We start from the raw sequence: 19,331 nt of genomic DNA on the forward strand, positions 1-19,331 counted from the left end.
ATCCAGGGTGACCAGACTGAATATCGTAAAAGTGTGGCCTGATCAGACCATTGCACAGTTTCAGCATGATGGTATCAGACTTGAACTCTACTGAGTTGGCAACATTGCTCAGCGTTCTTTTAGCTTTATTGATTGCTACTTTGCAATGACTGGTCTTGCCAAATGTTAAGCCTACTATCACTACCAGATCTATTTCAGCCCCTCTCCTACCTAGCTCAGCACCATTCATTAAGTAAGTTGTGTCTCATTTTTTTAACCATGTGTAATGCCTTGCACGTATTGAATCTGATATAGTTCTGCCCATTGACAAATTTTATCTAAGTCCTTTTTGACTCTTCCTTCTAAGGGCTTGTTTTTCAATCTTTAACAATATCTTTTCCTTACCGTTAACACATCAAAAACTCCAGCAAGGAACTGAGATCTAGGGCTCAATTTTAAAATCAAATTGCGGGGGCGTTTGGGGCTGCAAAAATGGTGAAAATCCCGAGCGGGTTCGGAAGCCGGCTCCAACCTGTCAACTTCTGGGGTTGCCAGACGCACCTGTCAAGCTATCAAGCCGGCGGGATGATGGTTAAAGAACCAAATGTACCTCATTGGGATACTTAAGGTACTTTATTTCTGACGTAGTACATCGTTAAAACAATTTTAAACTTACCTGGATGGCTTTTCCATGGCTTCCAATTCATGCCTGGTGAAACCAGGCCGAATCAGGCAAAAATAAATTAAATGAAAAACCATTGCACAAAGTTTTAAAAAAACAAAATAAACCCACCTTTCCACCCTGCTCTGATGTTCGAATTCTCCCTCTCCGATGTCCCTCTCAGCCCCCAATGTCTCCGTCTCTGATGTCCCTCTCCGATCTCCTCCTCTCCCCCCCGGATGTCCCCCCGATCGTGCCCTCTCTCCCCCGATCGCTCCCCTCACCCCCGATTGCCCCCTCTCCCCCCCCAATCGCCCCCTCTTCCCCCTGATCATGCCCCCGGATCTTCCCCTCTCTCCCCCCCGGATCTTCCCCTCTCTCCCCCCCGGATCTTCCCCTCTCTCCCCCCCCGGATCTTCCCCTCTCCCCCCCCCGGATCTTCCCCTCTACCCCCCTGGATCTTCCCCTCTCTCCCCCCCCCCCCCGCATCTTCCCCTCTCTCCCCCCCGATCTTCCCCTCTCTCCACCCCCGATCTTCCCCTCTCTCCACCCCCGATCTTCCCCTCTCTCCACCCCCGATCTTCCCCTCTCTCCACCCCCGATCTTCCCCTCTCTCCACCCCCGATCTTCCCCTCTCTCCACCCCCGATCTTCCCCTCTCTCCACCCCCGATCTTCCTCTCTCTCCACCCCCGATCTTCCTCTCTCTCCCCCCCCCGATCTACCACTCTCCCTCACCCTCCCCCGATCTTCCTCTCTCCTCCCCCCGATCTTCAGCACCCGCCACTCTCTGTTCCAGTGCCGGATGATGTCTCTCTCTCTCTCATTCTCCCCCCCCCCCCCCATTCAGTGTTGCAGCTCCTGTCGGCAGCCAGCCTGTCAATCAGTTTTTTGTATTGGGTTGGCCATGAGCACTTTCTCCCCACCCCCCTGCTACCATTTCAAAGTTGAGCCCCGAGTTTCAATTCCAGGACTGCTTTACTCAACATTAGTTTACTGCCTTCATGATACTTCAATCCTCAGCATCTCCTAATAATTCCACTATGTAGCATATGAAATTGCATGGCTAATAAAGTCATTTTTATTTTTGTCAGCATATGTGGAAGGTTTTGCATGTACTGAATGCTTTTTACTTAATTTTACAGTTACACTGATCTGGAGATGCTTTGCACATTATTTTCTGGAGGTGCTTCATGCATTAGACTATTTTATCATTTCATTGGTGCAGCCATTTTATCATGCACCAGTTTCCATTAAATAGGTCAAGTTAAGGCAGCTGTGCAGTGAATAGAAACAGGCAACTGGGAAAAGAAACAATGGTTAAGTATGATTGAGGACAATACCTTACTCTGTCAATATTGTTTAAACATTGTTTTATTTTTCTATTGTATTGTAGATATTGCAAATAAAGTCCTTCTGGCTCTTTTCACGTGTGAGATGTTCGTGAAAATGTACAGCCTGGGTCTGCAGGCATACTTTGTTTCCCTCTTTAATCGCTTTGATTGCTTTGTGGTGTGTGGAGGGATCACTGAAACTATCCTGGTCGAGTTTGAAATTATGTCTCCTTTGGGAATCTCGGTGTTTAGATGTGTTCGGCTTCTAAGAATATTCAAAGTGACACGGTAAGGTTTACAATATTAGCTCCTTTACTTGTTGGACTTCATGCTCTATTCTACACCAGAGATTGATTTTACTTTGATTCCATAGGTACAGTCAATATTCATATTTCATGCTGCATGTGACCTTCTGAACAAGGGTTGAAATGTATATTTATAACATTCTCACTTACCATTCTTGTCCTCAATTGTAAAATGGTGCAAAGTACCATATATGGAACAGTTTCTGTAAACCGCAGGCTGAACTGTTTTATTTCACAGTTCTGCTCCTCAGTTCTTACTATAAGTGGAGGAGAGAGTAGCAAGGTAGCACTATTCACAAGGAGAAATACGACTGGAAGCATGCCAAGTTCTTTTCAAATTTTCAGCTCACACATCTTGATATTGAAACAAAACTTAATATTAAAACAATAAATATCAAGGTAACCTTATTACTGTACTATTAACCCTTAGCACACCATAAATGAGTTAACTCATCTAGGCATGCTCATCATCTGGGAACCACCAATAAGTTTACTCATCTATCACCAGTACTTCCTGTTTATAAACGTTTTTACACATCGATAATTGACTTTGTTGCATTTTTAACACAAGCATTGAAATTTCCAATGTCTGGGCTTTTGATTGGCTTAAAACACATCTTTCAAGCTGGCTTTCTGCCAATGATAGGCCAGTTTTTTTGAAGACGGAACAAGGACCTTACTGGAATAATAGCATATGATTTCTTAATGCTTGCATCTCTACTCCCTTGTTCACTATTTTGACAACGGTGTTAATTCATTTCAATTAAACAGGTTAACGCTTACGTTAAAATAGTGAGCAAATGAATATCAAACAAATGTATTAAGAATTCATGCATTATCATACCATGCTTTAATTTCAATGTCAAGGTAAGTAAATCAGATGTTTTTTCAATAGAAAAGGTGATTAGATATGAATAAGTTTAAAAAATAATTAAAAATGACACATAAAGGAGAGAATGGGCAAAGATAGTGGAACTGGAATTAAAGTGTTTGAAATTCTTTATTTCAATAAAAATTAGTTATATAGAGTTAACATTAAGGGTAATATAAGGGTTTATTTTAGTTGCAAAGGGTTGCTATATTTCAATAACAAAGTTAGCTCTATTTCAGTAGTTTTTTAATCCACTTGTTTCGTTATCTGTGTATGTTTCAGCATCAGTGTATGAGCTGAAATCTTTCAAAATTGCCCTTCAGCAAGACAGTCACTGCACCACTGACAATTTAAGGATATACTACTAAAAAATGTAGTTAATTTATTTTATACTTTAACATTTGGACTCAATTTTAAAATGAAAGTTTGGGGGCGGGGGAGGGCAAAGAAAATTGGAGAAATCCGGAGCGGGCAGGATTCCCAGCTGCAAACCGCTGAAGATTGCGCACGACCCAGAGTCATCTGGGTGCGCGCGCTGTTCACGAACCCGGAAGTTTAAACATTTAAACAAGCATTGAGGTACTTAAGATAGTTTATTTTTGGCATATTGAATAGTTTAAAAGATTTTGACCTTACCTGGGCGGCTTTCCCACAGCTTCCGATTCACGCCTGGTGAAACCAAATGTGAAGGGCAGAATCAGGCAAAAATAAACTAAATAGATTAAATAAAATTACGTTTCCTATTGTAAAAAATAGAAATAAACATACCTTACAAACGATGTCGTCTGCGCACCCCCCCCCCCCCCCCCGCCCTCCGATGTCAATGCCTTCCTCTCAGCCCCCTTCCGATGTCGGATATCTTCCTCTCAGCCCCCTTCCGATGTCGTCTGCGCACCTCCCCCCCCCCCCCCCCGCCTTCCGATGTCGGATGTCTTCCTCTCAGCCCCCTTCTGATGTCGGATGTCTTCCTCTCAGCCCCCTTCCGATGTTGGATGTTTTCTGCACACCTCCCCTTCTGATGTCCGATGTCATCTTTTCCCCCCACCCCCCGATGTCCAATGTCTTCTGCGCACCCCCCCTTCCGATATTCGATGTTTTCTCCCCCCCTTCCGATATTCGATGTTTTCTCCCCCCCTTCCGATGTCCATTGTCTCTCCCCCCCCCCCCCCCCCCGCCACTCTCTCATGCAACGGCCGATGAGGTCTCTCTCTCTCTCTCTTTCTTCCCCCCCTCAGATGTGCAGCTCCTGTCCAAGTGCAAAACCCAGAAGAGGCTTTAATTGGCCTCATTAGGGTTGGGATCGCATGCAACCCTACGTCCCTTCTGGGTTTGGCGCCTGCAAATCACCCCCCCCACCCTCGCTGCCATCCAGCTGCCCTTTTAAAATTGAACCCTTTATTTCTGTTTTCCTATCTCCTCTCATTCTCATTCCCATTCTCTTTCTCTTCTATTTTATTCATCAACTTTACTTTTACTTTTTTCCCAACTAATATATTTTATTATTTTTTCCCCTAAGAAATAACTAAAATTATTTACAAAAAATTCTCTGCCCCCCCTCTCCAAGTATTAATTTGTAAGTAACATTTAAAAAATATATTTCTGATTAGTTAAAAAACATCTCCAAAGGGCATATTTTCCAGCCATTGCAGGTGTAGAATTTTGAAGATTGGTACAGACACAACAAAGACACAGCCACCCAAGCACACTGCTACTGGAAGGATTATCTTATCTGTGATTTATGCACAGACAGGATAATTTGTCTGCAGCACATTCGGGCTAAGGGTTATTCAAAAAGAAATATGTTAGAATCTATACTAGTTTTTTTAAATGTTTAAAGAGGTGTTCACCCTTTACAGTAGCAGTGGTTATACCATCCATTAAAAGTAGTCAAGACGAACTTCTCTTGTTTACATTGACAACAAGTTGGGCAGTTGATGTATTTTAGTCCTTCTCAATGCCAATCTTAAGCCAGCTGCTCAGGGTTGGGCAAGAACAGTGTGACCTTTCCTATATCTGGCAAAACACTTTGGGGGAAAAATTGGATAGTTTTTGGGCGAAGGTAGCGTGATGTGCTATTACCCTGCACCCAATGGCCCCTGCGCAGACAGGACATAAGTTTCAGCCGGCCCCAGTACTCACCTGCAATCAGCGTTCCATTCTTGGCCTTGCACATGGAATCAATGCAATTCACACTTTCCGCCACCAGGGGGAGCTTAATCTGTGAAAGGGAGGATGTTTCTTAGAAATCTCTTAAAGGTAGCTGGTACCTGTTAATTGCTGAAAATAACAGTCTACTGTCTGCACGGAGTCTGAACGGAGATCAGACATTGCACATGTAAAACACAGATGCAGGTCCCATCCCTATGTTTACTCATTGATGAGTTATACTAAAACATTGAATAAAGGTTGCGCGCTACTAAATCCCACATCCTCCAATCTGCATGCCAGACCTCACCAATCTGCCAATCTGAGTTGGTACCAGGCCTGCCAGAGTGCGTGCACCAAGGTTCTCTGCTGATGCACGCCCAATTTAGCGCCCTTTATTTCTGTATTGTAGCTCTGTCTGATTGCTTGGCTGAGAATGAAACTCGCTCTGTAGAAGGCTGATGGAAAGAACTCACATGGTACCCACTTGGTGCAGTGACTGATTAGTACACTAATGTTCCTCTGCCACCAAAGTATATTAAACAATCCATATTTTTTTCAACTATGAATTGAGGAACATAATTTATTTTGTCTTAGATCATTGTTGTAAAACTCAGAACCCAACATTTTATCAGTCCAAATTGTTACTCACCTGTAGGGGTAATAGTAGGAGTTAAACATGTTTTGCTTTCTATAACCTGTATAAAAGTTAAGAAATTATATATATATTGGCATCTGGTAATTTAGTAGTTACTTTGCTGATTTCCAAAATAAATGGATGCATGTTTTACTCCAGTGACACTGTCACTTAAACTCATCCACCGTAGTTGGAATGTGTTTCATCAGTTTTAAGACAGCTCTAGGTGAAGTGTCTTGCATTAGTAGAGCCTTCCAACCTATGAGGAGGGGGCAACAACAGCGTGTGACCTTCCATACTACAAGCACACCTGCGGTAATGGAGCAGCATTGGTAGTTGTTTTGAAGAGGCTTGTGATTAGGACTACCTTCTCTTACCTGAAAGGGGTTACAGTAAAGTAAGAAGTTCCAAGGGAAATAGAAAAACTGGGAAAGCAACAAATCAGTATATTTACTTCCTTTCCTATTGCACAATTTTAATATGTGACTTAACTATCTGTATATGAAGTACTTTAGATTCAGTTGATTTTTTTCCAGTGACCACCAACAGTAAATAGAATAAATCAAAACTGTGCAATTGTGTGTAGTACTGAATTCAGCTATTTTATGAATAGATTAATCGGACAAATTTTGAAGTTGCATACCGTACAGTCATGAGATTATTGTAAAACAAGCCTTATAATCATGTAATTGTGTTTTGTTAGACACTGGCAATCACTGAGTAACCTGGTGGCCTCATTGCTGAACTCCATGCGATCCATTGCTTCACTGCTGCTTCTGCTCTTCCTATTTATTATTATCTTTTCACTGCTGGGAATGCAGCTTTTTGGTGGCAAATTTAACTTTGATGAAACACAAACAAAACGGAGTACCTTTGATAACTTTCCACAATCTCTTCTCACTGTATTCCAGGTAATTATATGTAATTAACCAATGATGGAGAAAGAGTTCTTCTGTGCACTATGTGAAACAAAATTGTAAATTCCTTCTTTATAAATGGGTTTACAGTTTCATTACATGTAGCGCACAGGGGAAGTCTTTCCGTAGTGTTTTCACAGGAGTACTGCAGAAAACTACTTAGGAGAGACTATTGAATTATGGAGTGAGATTTTTATATAGACAGGGATGGGAAAAACAAATCCAAATTTGAATTTACTTTGAAGAAGGATTCCACAACCTGGCGTTAACAGAGGGGAGTTTCGCTCACTGGAACCGCAGGTCAGCGATAGTGCTACAGTGTTGCAGCCCCGACTCTCTGACTGCATTCCCGATGGTGCAGAATTACGCTATCCATGTCATATTTAAGATAATTTTTTTAAAGAAAACATGGAATTATTTTTTTTGCACAATGGCAGCATATAAACTGGAAAAAAAATAAAAACATGGAACAAAATATAACAAAATTAGTGCAAATACACACGATGTGGGAGTAAGAATTCAGACTTTTTTTTGCTGATCCCTGAGTGGTGTACTCATGGAAGTTCATTATCACATTTTAATTATACTTGCTAAATAAGAGAAATCATCCAAAATAATTGGCTGCTTCATTTTTGGACAATTTCCAAAGGTAGTACTGAGATTTCTGTGTTTGCAGTTGATACTCCCTAGTGACAGTTAATTGAGATGTAACGTGCAATCTGTCTTTGTTGGAACAGTATCTACCATTGTATTGAGATGGTAAGCATAGGGCCCAGCTAATCGGTGCACTTGATTTTACATGGGTAGAATTGATTGAACATTTAAGTGTTCATATTGCCTTTCACCATATACAAAATATATACAAAATGGTACTTTGAAATATAAAAAAATGTAAAAAGACACGTTTATATAGTACAAGCAAATATAACAGGTCTGAAGTGGCCTGATGCCAAGTCTGCTCTATTGTATCCATCACCTTTGGGGGGATGTCTGGATTCCATTCAGTGCCTCCCTATTGTAAAGAGCTGAGATCAGGAAATCAGTGGATTGTGGGATCAAACCTGCATCCCATACTCCATAGCATCACCAAACATTGGTGCTCAGCATGCTGTTCATCGTGCAGGTTTAGTTAAAATGGAGGAAGAGTACTTTTCTGTTATGCATAGTTAATTTATTAAATTTTAGATATTAATTTGTTACCAACAAGATATAATGTATTAAAATTAAAAGTTGTTAATATTTAGTACTATTTTTGTGCATATTTGATGAAGAAAAACTTTTTGATTTATTCAAATAGATTTTAACTGGCGAAGATTGGAATATGGTGATGTATGATGGAATTATGGCATATGGTGGACCGTCCTCCTCAGGGATGATAGTTTGTATATACTTTATCATTCTGTTCATATGTGGTAACTGTATCCTTCTCAGACAGTATGACAGATAAGATACTCTTAAACTGGCAGCTTTCGTTTTAAAAGATAAAGTAATATATTTTCCTCCAGTCACTAATGCTCACAAGAAGATCAATGTGTGTATACTCTCACTTTATACTCATGCTGATTTTTCTTTCCACTAGCATTAGCAAACAGAGGAAAATATTACCAATTTCTGTTTCACCTTCTTCACGCTTTTAAAAATCCAATGCATTCAAATGTGGTCTAAGTTTCTATACCAGAGGAGGCAACAGGAGCGATTTTAACCCTGCCTGTCCAGCAGGAATGGGGTGAGCAGGTGGTTAAAATGGTGGTTGGGTAGTTCCCACTGCTTTACTGACTGGCTCCCGCCCACTGCCAGTTTAACTGCCAGATTTGTGGCAGCGCAAGGACCGCCTGCCGCAGGAAGGTGGGGACCTCATTAATATTTAATATCTGGGCCTGATGATGTCATTCAGACTCCGAGGCATTTTAACTGCCGGAGGAACCAGTGAAAGCCAGTGGTGAGCAGGATCATGGCCAGACAAGTCCGTGGTAAGTTCAAATTTTTCATTTTTTAAAGGTTTTCTTGTGGGCCAGGAGGAGCAGGAGTGCTTCTCTTGGCCCCACATAGAAACCTTGGGCCTTCCATGCCCGAACCTTCTCTACCCATTCCCCAACCGCGATCACTTCCGGACTTCAACTCACCACTTACCTCAATGCCGGGAAGCAATCTCTCGGGTCCCTGGCGGTAGCCTCCTGCTGCTCTTGCCCATCGGTCTCCTCATCATTCCTGCTGGGTTCGGGTGGGATTCCATCATGGAAAATGGCAATGAGGCCCAGAGTTAAAATGGTGCAGGCCTCACCACTACGCCGTCATGGGTGCTTTCCACCCGCCCTGGCGCCTGCATGCTGCACTCACATTCCGAGTTAAAATCAAGGTTATGGTTTCTGCTGCTGCTTATCTTTAACTGATGGAATTATACACCTATTTGCAAAATCTAATAAATGTCACATTTGAACTGATATGTTTTATTTGATATTGTGGGTACTGTCAGTTGCGAACTAATTTCTGTAATATTTAGATTGTTAAATGGCATGAAATCCTCTTAATATTGAAGCTGAACAATGATTCACTCTTAATGGGTCACAAAAAAGATGAATTTATCTTTCACTAACAAATAAATAATTTAGATGGTGCATGCAACATATTAACATTTTCCTTAAGTGATTTTCTCTAGACATCCTGCTGAATGTTTTTTTGGCCATTGCTGTCGATAATTTGGCTGATGCTGAAAGTCTAAACACTGCTCAAAAAGAAACCGAGGAAGAAAAAGAAAGGAAAAAAAGTGCCAGGTAATTAATGAACATACTCTACAATAAGATTCCTTCAGGGTTCTAAGAAGCTAAATCTCAAGTAATTCTGCAGTCACAACCAAATATGTATGAGTTCAAATCTTAAATTTTACTGACATTTGAATTGACTTGTCTTTGCAAGGTGTTCCTTGAAACCAACCTCTTTGACCAAGCTTTTGGTCACGTGTTCTAATATCTTCTTATGTGGCTTGGTGTCATATTTTGTTTGATAACAGTCCCGTGAAGCACTGTGGGATGTTTTATTATGTTAAAGGTGCTATATAAATGTAAGTTGTTGTTTAATGTCAAATAATGGATAAAGCACCTTTTAGTCCTTAGCCATTGTTGCTTATTCTTAGAGAGGAAGAAAACAAGTCAGGAAACCTAATAAGCTGGTCACAATTTGCTACTGACTATGACCATGCAGAGTTCCAATTCACCTGGAGGAAGCATGGCATTGGGAAGCAGGAGTCGTTCTGCAATATAACAAGGAAAAGTTGGGCAAATATTCAAATAAATAGTTTTAAGTTGTTTTTCCCTCAATAATTTTCACATATCTCCAGAAGTTAACAGCTCCAAACAACTTACATGAATCCAAATGCTTTTCTAATACCTGAGAAAAGAAAGAGAGAGAATACTCATGGTAGCCAGTTTCTAGACTGAAATATGCTCAATCATACCAAACACATCAAAAGTTCTAAATAATCACAAAACAGCCTGTTAGTATTTTATGACAGATTTGGTCAGTTTTAAAAATAATTAGAACAGCCTTATAAAGTTTTGATAGAAGTGTCATTCTCTTATTGTGTAAATGGTAAAATATAGTAATGTATCATTTTTAGAACTGGCAGTCCAGAGAAAAGAGAGGATGGGAAATATGAAGTTGATGGAATAGGAGAAAACAATGACAGGAAAATACTTACTGGCACTCAGGTAAAACTATTTCAATAAAATAAAGTTGGAAACTCAATCACTTCAAATGGCACAACAAAATCTTTGGTTATGACTCTGGAAATCTTTTCGGAAGAAATAATTTATTATTGTGTTCTTTAACGCTTGACAGGTTTCAATTGATGAACAAGAAGAAGATAAGGATCCTTATCCACCCAGTGATGTGCCAGGTATGGAAAAAACAGACATTTATTTTTATAAAGAAACTCATATCTATAAACTAATCAAGATACTGATCTTTCGATACTGCCTAGTGGATAGTCTAATGATACATATACACTGCACCACTGGGCGATAGGATACAGATTTATACCTGACATTCTCCACATGTTGAGTTCTAAATTTCAGACTGACCTTCAAAGGAAGAGAGGGAAAATTGGAAGTTGTGTTCATCTAACCTCCTAACAGTTAGAAAGAAAGAAAAATTTGCATTTATTTAGCGCCTTTCATCACCTCAGGACATCTAAAGTGTTTCACAGCCGAAGAATTACTTTTGAAGTGTAGTCATGTTGTTTCATAGGCAAATGTGGCAGCCACTTTGCACACACTCTGGAGGTACTGTGGAAGAGGTGAGGGCGAGGGGGGACATACTCATGAATGGCAGGAAGACTGCAAAGAATGATCAGCCCCAAATAATGAGGGCTGAGATTGTCAGCTCCAAGAGCATGACCCGGAGTTGCAGAGGGTTGCCATAAGCCATTTATGTAGGGATTAGCCCTTGCCCCATAGAAATGATTCTCTTGTGTGCCTGGAAAGGTGGAATGGTGGGGGGATGGAGTGTTACAAGATGAAGGCGTTGTGACAGCTGTTTGTAAAACTGGCATAAGCTGGCATGATCCTTCTGTGGTGATCACACACCAGCTGGACATTAATTGAGCAATAGCTCTTCCTGTTGACGAAAGCTGCTGCTTGTCTTCTGGTGCTTTAGTGGCTACATGAATGCAACCTATAATACCCTGGATATGAAGGTAGCCTGCTACTGCTGCAAATCCCAGAGCTCACTTATTTTGAGTGTTGGCATCCATGGTAAAGGTGATGTATTGGTTGACTCTGGTAAATAGGGCACTGGTGACCTGCTTGATACAGCTGTACACGCAGTCTGGGAGATTCAGTGATGTCCCTTGTAACCGCTTGGAAGAAACCTGAGGCAAAAAACAGCCACTGGAAAAGCATGGCCATTTGGGCTGCAGGAAGCAGGTCCTGTTGCAGAAGGCTGAATAGATCAGCAACAGCCTGCCTGGTGAAGCACAAACTCCTGAAGAGTCATATCCAGGAAAGTGACTCTTGGCCTACAGAACCTGTGGATTGGGTACGGCCTTCTACAAGCAGTCCCCTTCAACTGCTGTCTTCTAACAAGCTCAACTGCTGCACGTCATGACTGCTGAGGGTGCTGCTGCCGTTGCTGCTTCCCTTCCTCCAACTGTTACTCCAGCCAAAACAATGAAGCAACAGTGGCACCCATGATAACTTGTGAGAGCTCAATTAGGGTGAGTAAGGCCAAAAAACAGAAACAATCAAGCTCCAAACTCAAAAATCCCTTGGAAATCCGCTAAGCACAATAGCATTACCATCACTGAGTCCCTCATCATCAACATTCTGGGTGTCAAAATTGACTCGAAACTGAACTGGACCAGCCACGTAAATGCTGTGGCTACTAGAGTAGATTAGAGGCTGGGTATTCTATGGCGGGTGGCTCACCTAACTCCCCAAAGCCTCCCTACCACCTACAAGGCACAAGTCAGGAGTGTGATGGAATACTCTCCACTTGCCTGGATGGGTGCAGCTCCAACAACATTCAAGAAGCTCAACATTTGTTCAATTCTGGGCACCACAGTTTAGGAAGGATGTTAAGGCTTTAGGGAGGGTGCAGAAGAGATATCCTAGAATGGTACCAGCGATGAGGGACTTAAGTTATGTGGAGAGATTGGAGAAGCTGGGGTTGTTCTCTTTAAAACAGAGAAGGTTAAGGGGAAAATTAATAGAGGTGATCAAAATCATGAATGGCTTTGACAGAGTAAATAAGGAGCAACCGTTTCCAGTGGCAGAAGGGTCAGTAAGCAGAGCCCACAGATTTAAGGTGATCGGCAAAAGAGCCAGAGGGGACATGAGGAAACATTTTTTTACTCAGTGAATTTTAATGATCTGGAATGCACTGCCTGAAAGGATGATGGAAGCAGATTCAATTGTAACTTTCAAAAGGGAATTAGATAAATACTTGAAGGGAAAACATTTACAGGGCTATGGGGAAAGGGCAGGGGAATGGGACTAATTGGATAGCTCTTTCAAAGAGCCGGAGCCGGCACTGGCACGATGGGCTGAATGGTCTCCTCCTGTGCTGTACCTCCTATGATACCATCCAGGACAAAGCAGTCCGCTTGATCAGCACCTCATCCACTGGTTTAAACATGCACCTCATCCACCATTGGCGTAACGTAGCTGCAGTATGTACTGTCTACAGGATGCCACCTTTCTGCCGGCTGGGTCAGATTGCCCGATATTGCGCTGGCCCAGAGATGGCGAGCTGCAGCTGGCCATCCATTTGTGGCGTGCAACTCGCCAGATGTATATTAATGAGGCCTGGCCCTCTAAATAGACTGGGCCTCCTGCCACAAGTATCGGGTGGTCGGCCCCTGCGTTCTGCTGGTTAACCGCCTGGAGGTTAAAGTCCCTCCTTAGATATCTTTGATTTAGTACAAGGTAGAATGGAATTTTGATAATACCATTTTAAATCCTGACTTTGTTTTGCTGTTTGTTGTTATTTTTAATGGCTTGATGATTTCACCAATAGGCAGTGCTTTGTTTAATATGCGTAATTAATTTCAATAGTTTTTAATTTTGAGATATAAATAATTTATTTCATTATATTAACACCAATAGTTATCTACAATGTTGTGCAATTCTCAAATAATGGAAGTATTAATTTATCAGTGCCTGATTTGAAACCGTGTACATTAAATAATATAATTCTATTCTATTTTTAAAAAAGAAAATTTTTGTACTGAATTATAAAGAATGGCAAACACTCTATTACCTAAAAATCACATGTGTTTTTATTTTCATTTGTTATGAAAATATTACATTTGAAAATTACTTTTTAGATGAAAGGAGGTGCAAATCTTCTATACTTGTAAAACTAAAACAAGGATTTTCCAAAAATACTTTGAACAAAATCAGCTTTATTTATCGTTACCATAGGAAAGGATCAGTGCTTCACTTTTTTTGTTTGTTCATTTGTTTGAAGATGATGATGATGAGCCAGAAGTACCAGTTGGGCCTCGACCTCAAAGATTAGCAGACCTGAACCTGAAGGAAAAAATTGTACCCATCCCAGAAGGGAGTGCTTTCTTCATATTTAGTAATACCAATCCGTATGTATGGCATAGCATATTTTTACTCAAAATTATATTTGGAATTTAGTAATTGATTAGCGGTTGGTACAATCAAAGCACTAATTATTTTAATTTGTTGAAATGATGGTAGCATAATTTTGTGATGGTGATCTTTCTGCAATGTACATTGCCTTCACTGCTGCGTTCAATTATATTCCACACGGCAGTAATCTAAGTTATTTTTACTTTTGTCGATTTTAGAAATAAAAATATATTATCACGGTTTTACAACAAATGAAAACTATATTATTGTTGCTGTTGCTTTTATATTTCAGTGCCAGGTTGGAATGAATTTACTTTATTACATCTAGGCAGGAATACGATATAGCATGATCCAATTCCTAGTAAGAGGTTCTTTAAATAAGCTGGGAGAGGGAGTGGGAGTGCATGGCTCTGGAACTGGTCCTGCTTGTAAGATATTTTGGGGGAAAAAGTAAATTCGTAAACATCACTTTTAGCTTCCCTTTTTATTTAATAATTGTTTAAAAAAGATAAGTATGCAACATATTTTTTTATATTGACCATTTTATTTTGAGGTAAGTTCTGCCTATTTTTCTGTCCATCGAGACTCATGCCTCTACTGCCGGATTTTGCTCCCCTCCCTGCTGAGAGGCGCCATAGCCTCCGGTTGGCATCCCGCATTTGGCACACCTGATATCAGGAACTGAGCAAGGAATAGGATTGAACATGCAATCCATACACTGTATGGCACTGAGCCACACAAATATACCCATTATTTTTGTGTCACTTATACTGCACTATATCAATTTCCTCTTCCTATATGTTTACAAATATAAAGGTTCAATTTTAGTTATCCATCAACCTACACAAAATAGCTTACGATAGATCCAAAGAGCTCAAAAAAAACCCTAAAATTAAACATAGGATCATAGAAAGGTTACGGCACGGAAGGAGGCCATTCGGCCCATCAAGTGCGTGCCGGCTCTATGCAAGAGCAATCCAGCTAGTCCCACTTCCCCGCCCTTTCCCTGTAGCCCTGAAATTTTTTTCCTTTCAATACTTATCCAGTTCCCTTTTGAAGGCCATGACTAAATCTGCCTCCACCACCCTCTCGAGCAGCATATTCCAGATCCTAGCCACTCGCTGTATAAAAAAAGTTTTTCCTCATGTCAACTTTGGTTCTTTTGCCAATCACCTTAAATCTATGTCCTCTGGTTCTTGACCCTTCCGCCAATGGGAACAGTTTCTCTCTACCTACTCTGTCTAGACCCTTCTTGATTTTGAATACCTCTATCAAATCTCCTCGCAACGGTCTCTGTTCCAAGGCGAACAACCCCAGCTTCTCCAGTCTGTCCACGTAACTAAAGCCCCTCATCCCTGGAATCATTCTAATAAATCTCTTCTGCACCCTCTCACATCTTTCCTGAAGTGGGTGCCCAGAACTGGACACAATATTCCAGTTGTGGCTGAACCAGGTTCATCATATAAAGGTTCATTCATGACTTCCATACTTTTGTACTCTCTGCCTCTGTTTATAAAGCCCAAGATCCCAAATGCTTTTTTAACCACTTTCTCAACCTGCCCTGCCACTTTCAACGATTTGTGCACATATACCCCCAGATCTCCCTGTTCCTCTACCCCTTTTAGTGCACAACTCTAAACATGACAACAGTCATCCTGCTACTTCACATTTGAAGAGGCAAAGGGGAGAAATTAAACTTAGCCGCCCATTTTTCTGGTGTAAAATCAGTGTAAGATCTCCAAATTTCATGTGCTGTGGTGGAACTACGCTGGATGCCATATTGACTTGTGCGACTTTTAGCCATTCAGGCGCCTGCCTGAAAGCAACAGGGGCCTAATAAATATATGTTAATTAGAATCCGCACCTAGTTAAGGACCTTTCTGCAAAATTAAATTTTGGGAATGCTGTATTTGTTCATTCTAAATGCTGCCCACAAATCCTTGGTGACAACAGTCAGGAAGGAGACTGCATCAGCGGTATTTAAAGGTATCCTCATCTGCATTCAGATAAGTCTCTGGTTAGTCATTCTAGGCTACTTGTGGACTTTTAGGCCTAATTCTGTCTGTGTTGGCTGCTCTAGCTGAGTTCGAAAATTGTGGAGAGGTTGTTTTTAGATCTGCAGGACGATCTAAGTGCTCGTGCACAGTTACGCTGCCAACATGGGTGTGCTGCTTGGTCTGCCATTGGGAATGGAGGCTGAAGGGGAGGACGAGCAGCAAATCAGAGTGGTGAGACCTGCAGTTGCTGGGAGAAGAAGATATAGGAGGGTGGGCACAGGAGCCCTTACACCATATGAGCATACAGGAACAGAACATCTTAACTCCAGTTAACTGAGGAGCAGTGTGTCCGGCGGTTCAGCTTCAACAGGGAGCCTGTGAAGAGTTATGTCCCTATGTCACTTGTTATAGCACTAACTGCAGCCCAGCACTAGGCACACACTTCATTGCCTGTGGCTCTGAAGGTGATTTGGGCTTGAATTCCTACGCCTCAGAGTTATTCCAGGCTGAAACAGGTAACATAACAACATCAGTCCATTTGCAATGCATTGCTGCATCAAGCAGGTCACAAATGTGCTCTTGGCTAAGCAAAACAAATTCATTACTTTCCCCATGGAGGCAGCAAAAAGGAAGACAGAGCTCTGGGCTTCGCCAGGGTAGCAGGCTTCCTCCAGGTGCAGGGCATATCAAGAACCCGAAGTATACATCAACAGGAAGAGCTTCTACACACTTAACGACCAGTTGGTGTTTGACAAAAGGCAGCGCATCATGCAGATGTGTGCCTGGTTTCCTGGCAGTTATCATGATGTTTTTATCTTGTGCCAGCCCTCAATCCCCCTCTCTTCTTCCAAGACCATCAGGCGTCAGGTTGGCTGCTTGGGGACAAAGGGTATCTCCTGAGCACATGGCTCATGACACCCGTCAGGAACCTGACTACAGACGCAGAGGAGGGCTACAATCTACCAGTGCTTTGATTGAGCAAACAATTGGCCTCTTGAAACAGAGGTTCTGCTGCCTGGACAGGTCTAGAGGGGTCCTGTAATATAGCTCTGAGAGAGTTTCCATATTCTTTTGTCATTTGCTGCATGCTCCATAACTTTGCCCTGCAAAGGGGTCAACCCTTAAAGCCACCTGGAGAGGAAGAAGTGGAGATGTAAGAGCAGGAAGAACAGCTGGAGGCTGAAGAAGAGCAAGGGCACCAATCCTGGCAGTTGTTCGAGTTTTACGGCAGAAAATCATCGAAGAATGCTTTGGTTGAATCATCCCTGCCCCCCTGCACCAACAGTCCCTCCTATCGTCAGACGCAGTCTTTACATCCTCCAAATGAATGCCTTTAACTTCAACATCAGCATGGGCATTTCTATCACTTCACTCGGCATGGTCAAAAAAACACAAATCCAAAGAAACAGTGCGAACCAAGAAATTGGTTCCAAACCATTCATTTTTCATTTGGTAACAAGAGAGTTCTAAAACTAAAGGCCAATCTGCGCAAACTCCTAGTGCTTGTCTTAAATGATATTTTGCCTAATCTGGTGCACGTACAAGGTTACCCCAGTGGCTACAACATGGGAGATGGAAGGCTGCTGATCATCCACTGAGTGCACTTGAGATGACCATGGTGGGTGAAGTTGAGGAGCTCTGGCCTTAAATGGCCTGACTACAAACTGCAGCATCTCAGCGGCAGCCAGGGCAGTCTGGCCCAGCCAGTTGTCTGGCAACAACACAGGGACCGAGTTGAAGGGCTGGTGGAGGAGAAGGCTTGCTATCTTCCTGAGAGAGGACATCAGGTGCCTCTCCCATGATGCCATTGCCGCTCGCTTGAAGCTGCACCTCAGCACTTCTACTGCTCTGCACCGGAACAGAGTGCAAGAGTGATATGACAGTTTGGGAGAGCCTATCCATGCTTTTCTTCATGCCTTGCAAGCTGGAGGAGACGTTGGGACTCAGAGCCACAATGGCAGGAGTCTGAGCTTCCATCTAAGCTGTCAGAGCTGTCACCAAAGTCTCCATAACTGAGGGCTCTGTTGCAGTGTGCATAGAGGTGATCACAGGTGACTATAGTTGACTATTATTTCCATTCCCTTCACGATGATGTGACACAGGTTGGAGGTTTACTCCTCCACATTGTCTGGCGTTGTGTACAGAATTTCCGGCCAGGCAGTCCAATGCACTGAGAAGTTGGTAATGCACAACCATTAGTCTTCTTCTATAGGCTGGCCCTTAAAGTCAATGTCTGTACCCACTGCAGCAGGATGAGAATGTGGGCTCGTCATCCTCTCCCTCTGCCCGTCCTGCGCACTTGTGCTCAATGAATCTCCCTGTGCAGACCATTCTAACTGATTCTCTAAACTTCACGGGGTGTTAGTTTATGAACTGATGCCTGCAAGGGTAAGATCAAGTGACAGTATATCTTCAGAAGCTGTCCTCCTCTTTCTCTGCTGCAGCAGGGCCCATATCTTGTACATGGAGATTTAGTTTTAGACATATCTATTCTCATAAGCACTTACCTATTTAATGAAGAGAAATTGGTACAGGATAGTTTATGTAAAACAATCTCTTGTTCCCTAGATACCAATATTCATCACATCTAAAACATTCTTGGATATACCTACAGATTATTTTTATGAAATTATAAGCATTAACTGGCTGCCAAAGAGTACAAAGGCAGACTTCCTTAGCCATTAGCAAGTTTTAAATTGTTGAGTATATAGATAATATAATAGCAAAACAAGAGCATTTGGCCCAAGCTTTCTGTAGGAAATGTGATGGTTGTTCTCATTTGAATGTTTTTACTGTTTGTAGGAGAGTCCAGGAAAAGACCAGCTAGTACATCTAGCCTGTCCCATACAGTTGTGGTGCCTTATGCTTCACAATTAAATCATTTCCTACCCACCCAGGTCCATGAAATCTCCTAGGAGAGGCGAAAAAACAGATGAAAACCCAAGGCAAATTAGGGGGAGAAAATCTGGAAAATTATTCTCCGATCCCCCAAGACGATTGAAACTAGCCAAGGAGACCACATTGACATAGAAACGTAGAAACATAGACAATAGGAGCAGGAGTGGGCCATTTGGCCCTTTGAGCCTGCTCCGCCATTCAATACAATCATGGCTGATCCTCTATCTCAATACCATATTCCCGCTCTCTCCCCATACCCCTTGATGCCTTTTGTGTCTAGAAATCTAACTAACTCCTTCTTAAATATATTCAGTTTTGTTCAATACCATGACTTATGTTATTTGGTACCTACCTCTTGTATGACATGATCTCCCCCCCACCCACCCTCCACTCTCCAGCCCCTCGACTAGCAACCAGTTCAACTCTCTTTTGAAGGTATACGATGAATCAGGAAAATGCAACGTTAGGAACAAGCATGTTTGTTTATTTTAAATG

General features: G+C 42.0%; 1 protein-coding gene across 1 annotated transcript in view; it reads left to right on the forward strand.

The window, feature by feature from the left end:
• cacna1db (calcium channel, voltage-dependent, L type, alpha 1D subunit, b) overlaps window positions 1-19,331 on the forward strand; it is a 529,322-nt gene that overhangs the window by 299,183 nt on the left and 210,808 nt on the right. Inside the window, exons 13-19 of the mRNA XM_067998737.1 lie at window positions 2,035-2,260; window positions 6,634-6,841; window positions 8,145-8,265; window positions 9,504-9,618; window positions 10,461-10,551; window positions 10,682-10,739; window positions 13,811-13,937. Coding sequence (XP_067854838.1) covers window positions 2,035-2,260; window positions 6,634-6,841; window positions 8,145-8,265; window positions 9,504-9,618; window positions 10,461-10,551; window positions 10,682-10,739; window positions 13,811-13,937 — 946 coding nt within the window. The remainder of the gene's footprint in view (window positions 1-2,034; window positions 2,261-6,633; window positions 6,842-8,144; window positions 8,266-9,503; window positions 9,619-10,460; window positions 10,552-10,681; window positions 10,740-13,810; window positions 13,938-19,331) is intronic.

This window comes from Heptranchias perlo, chromosome 17 (genome assembly GCF_035084215.1).
Source record: "Heptranchias perlo isolate sHepPer1 chromosome 17, sHepPer1.hap1, whole genome shotgun sequence".
NCBI classification, from domain to species: Eukaryota; Metazoa; Chordata; class Chondrichthyes; order Hexanchiformes; family Hexanchidae; genus Heptranchias; species Heptranchias perlo.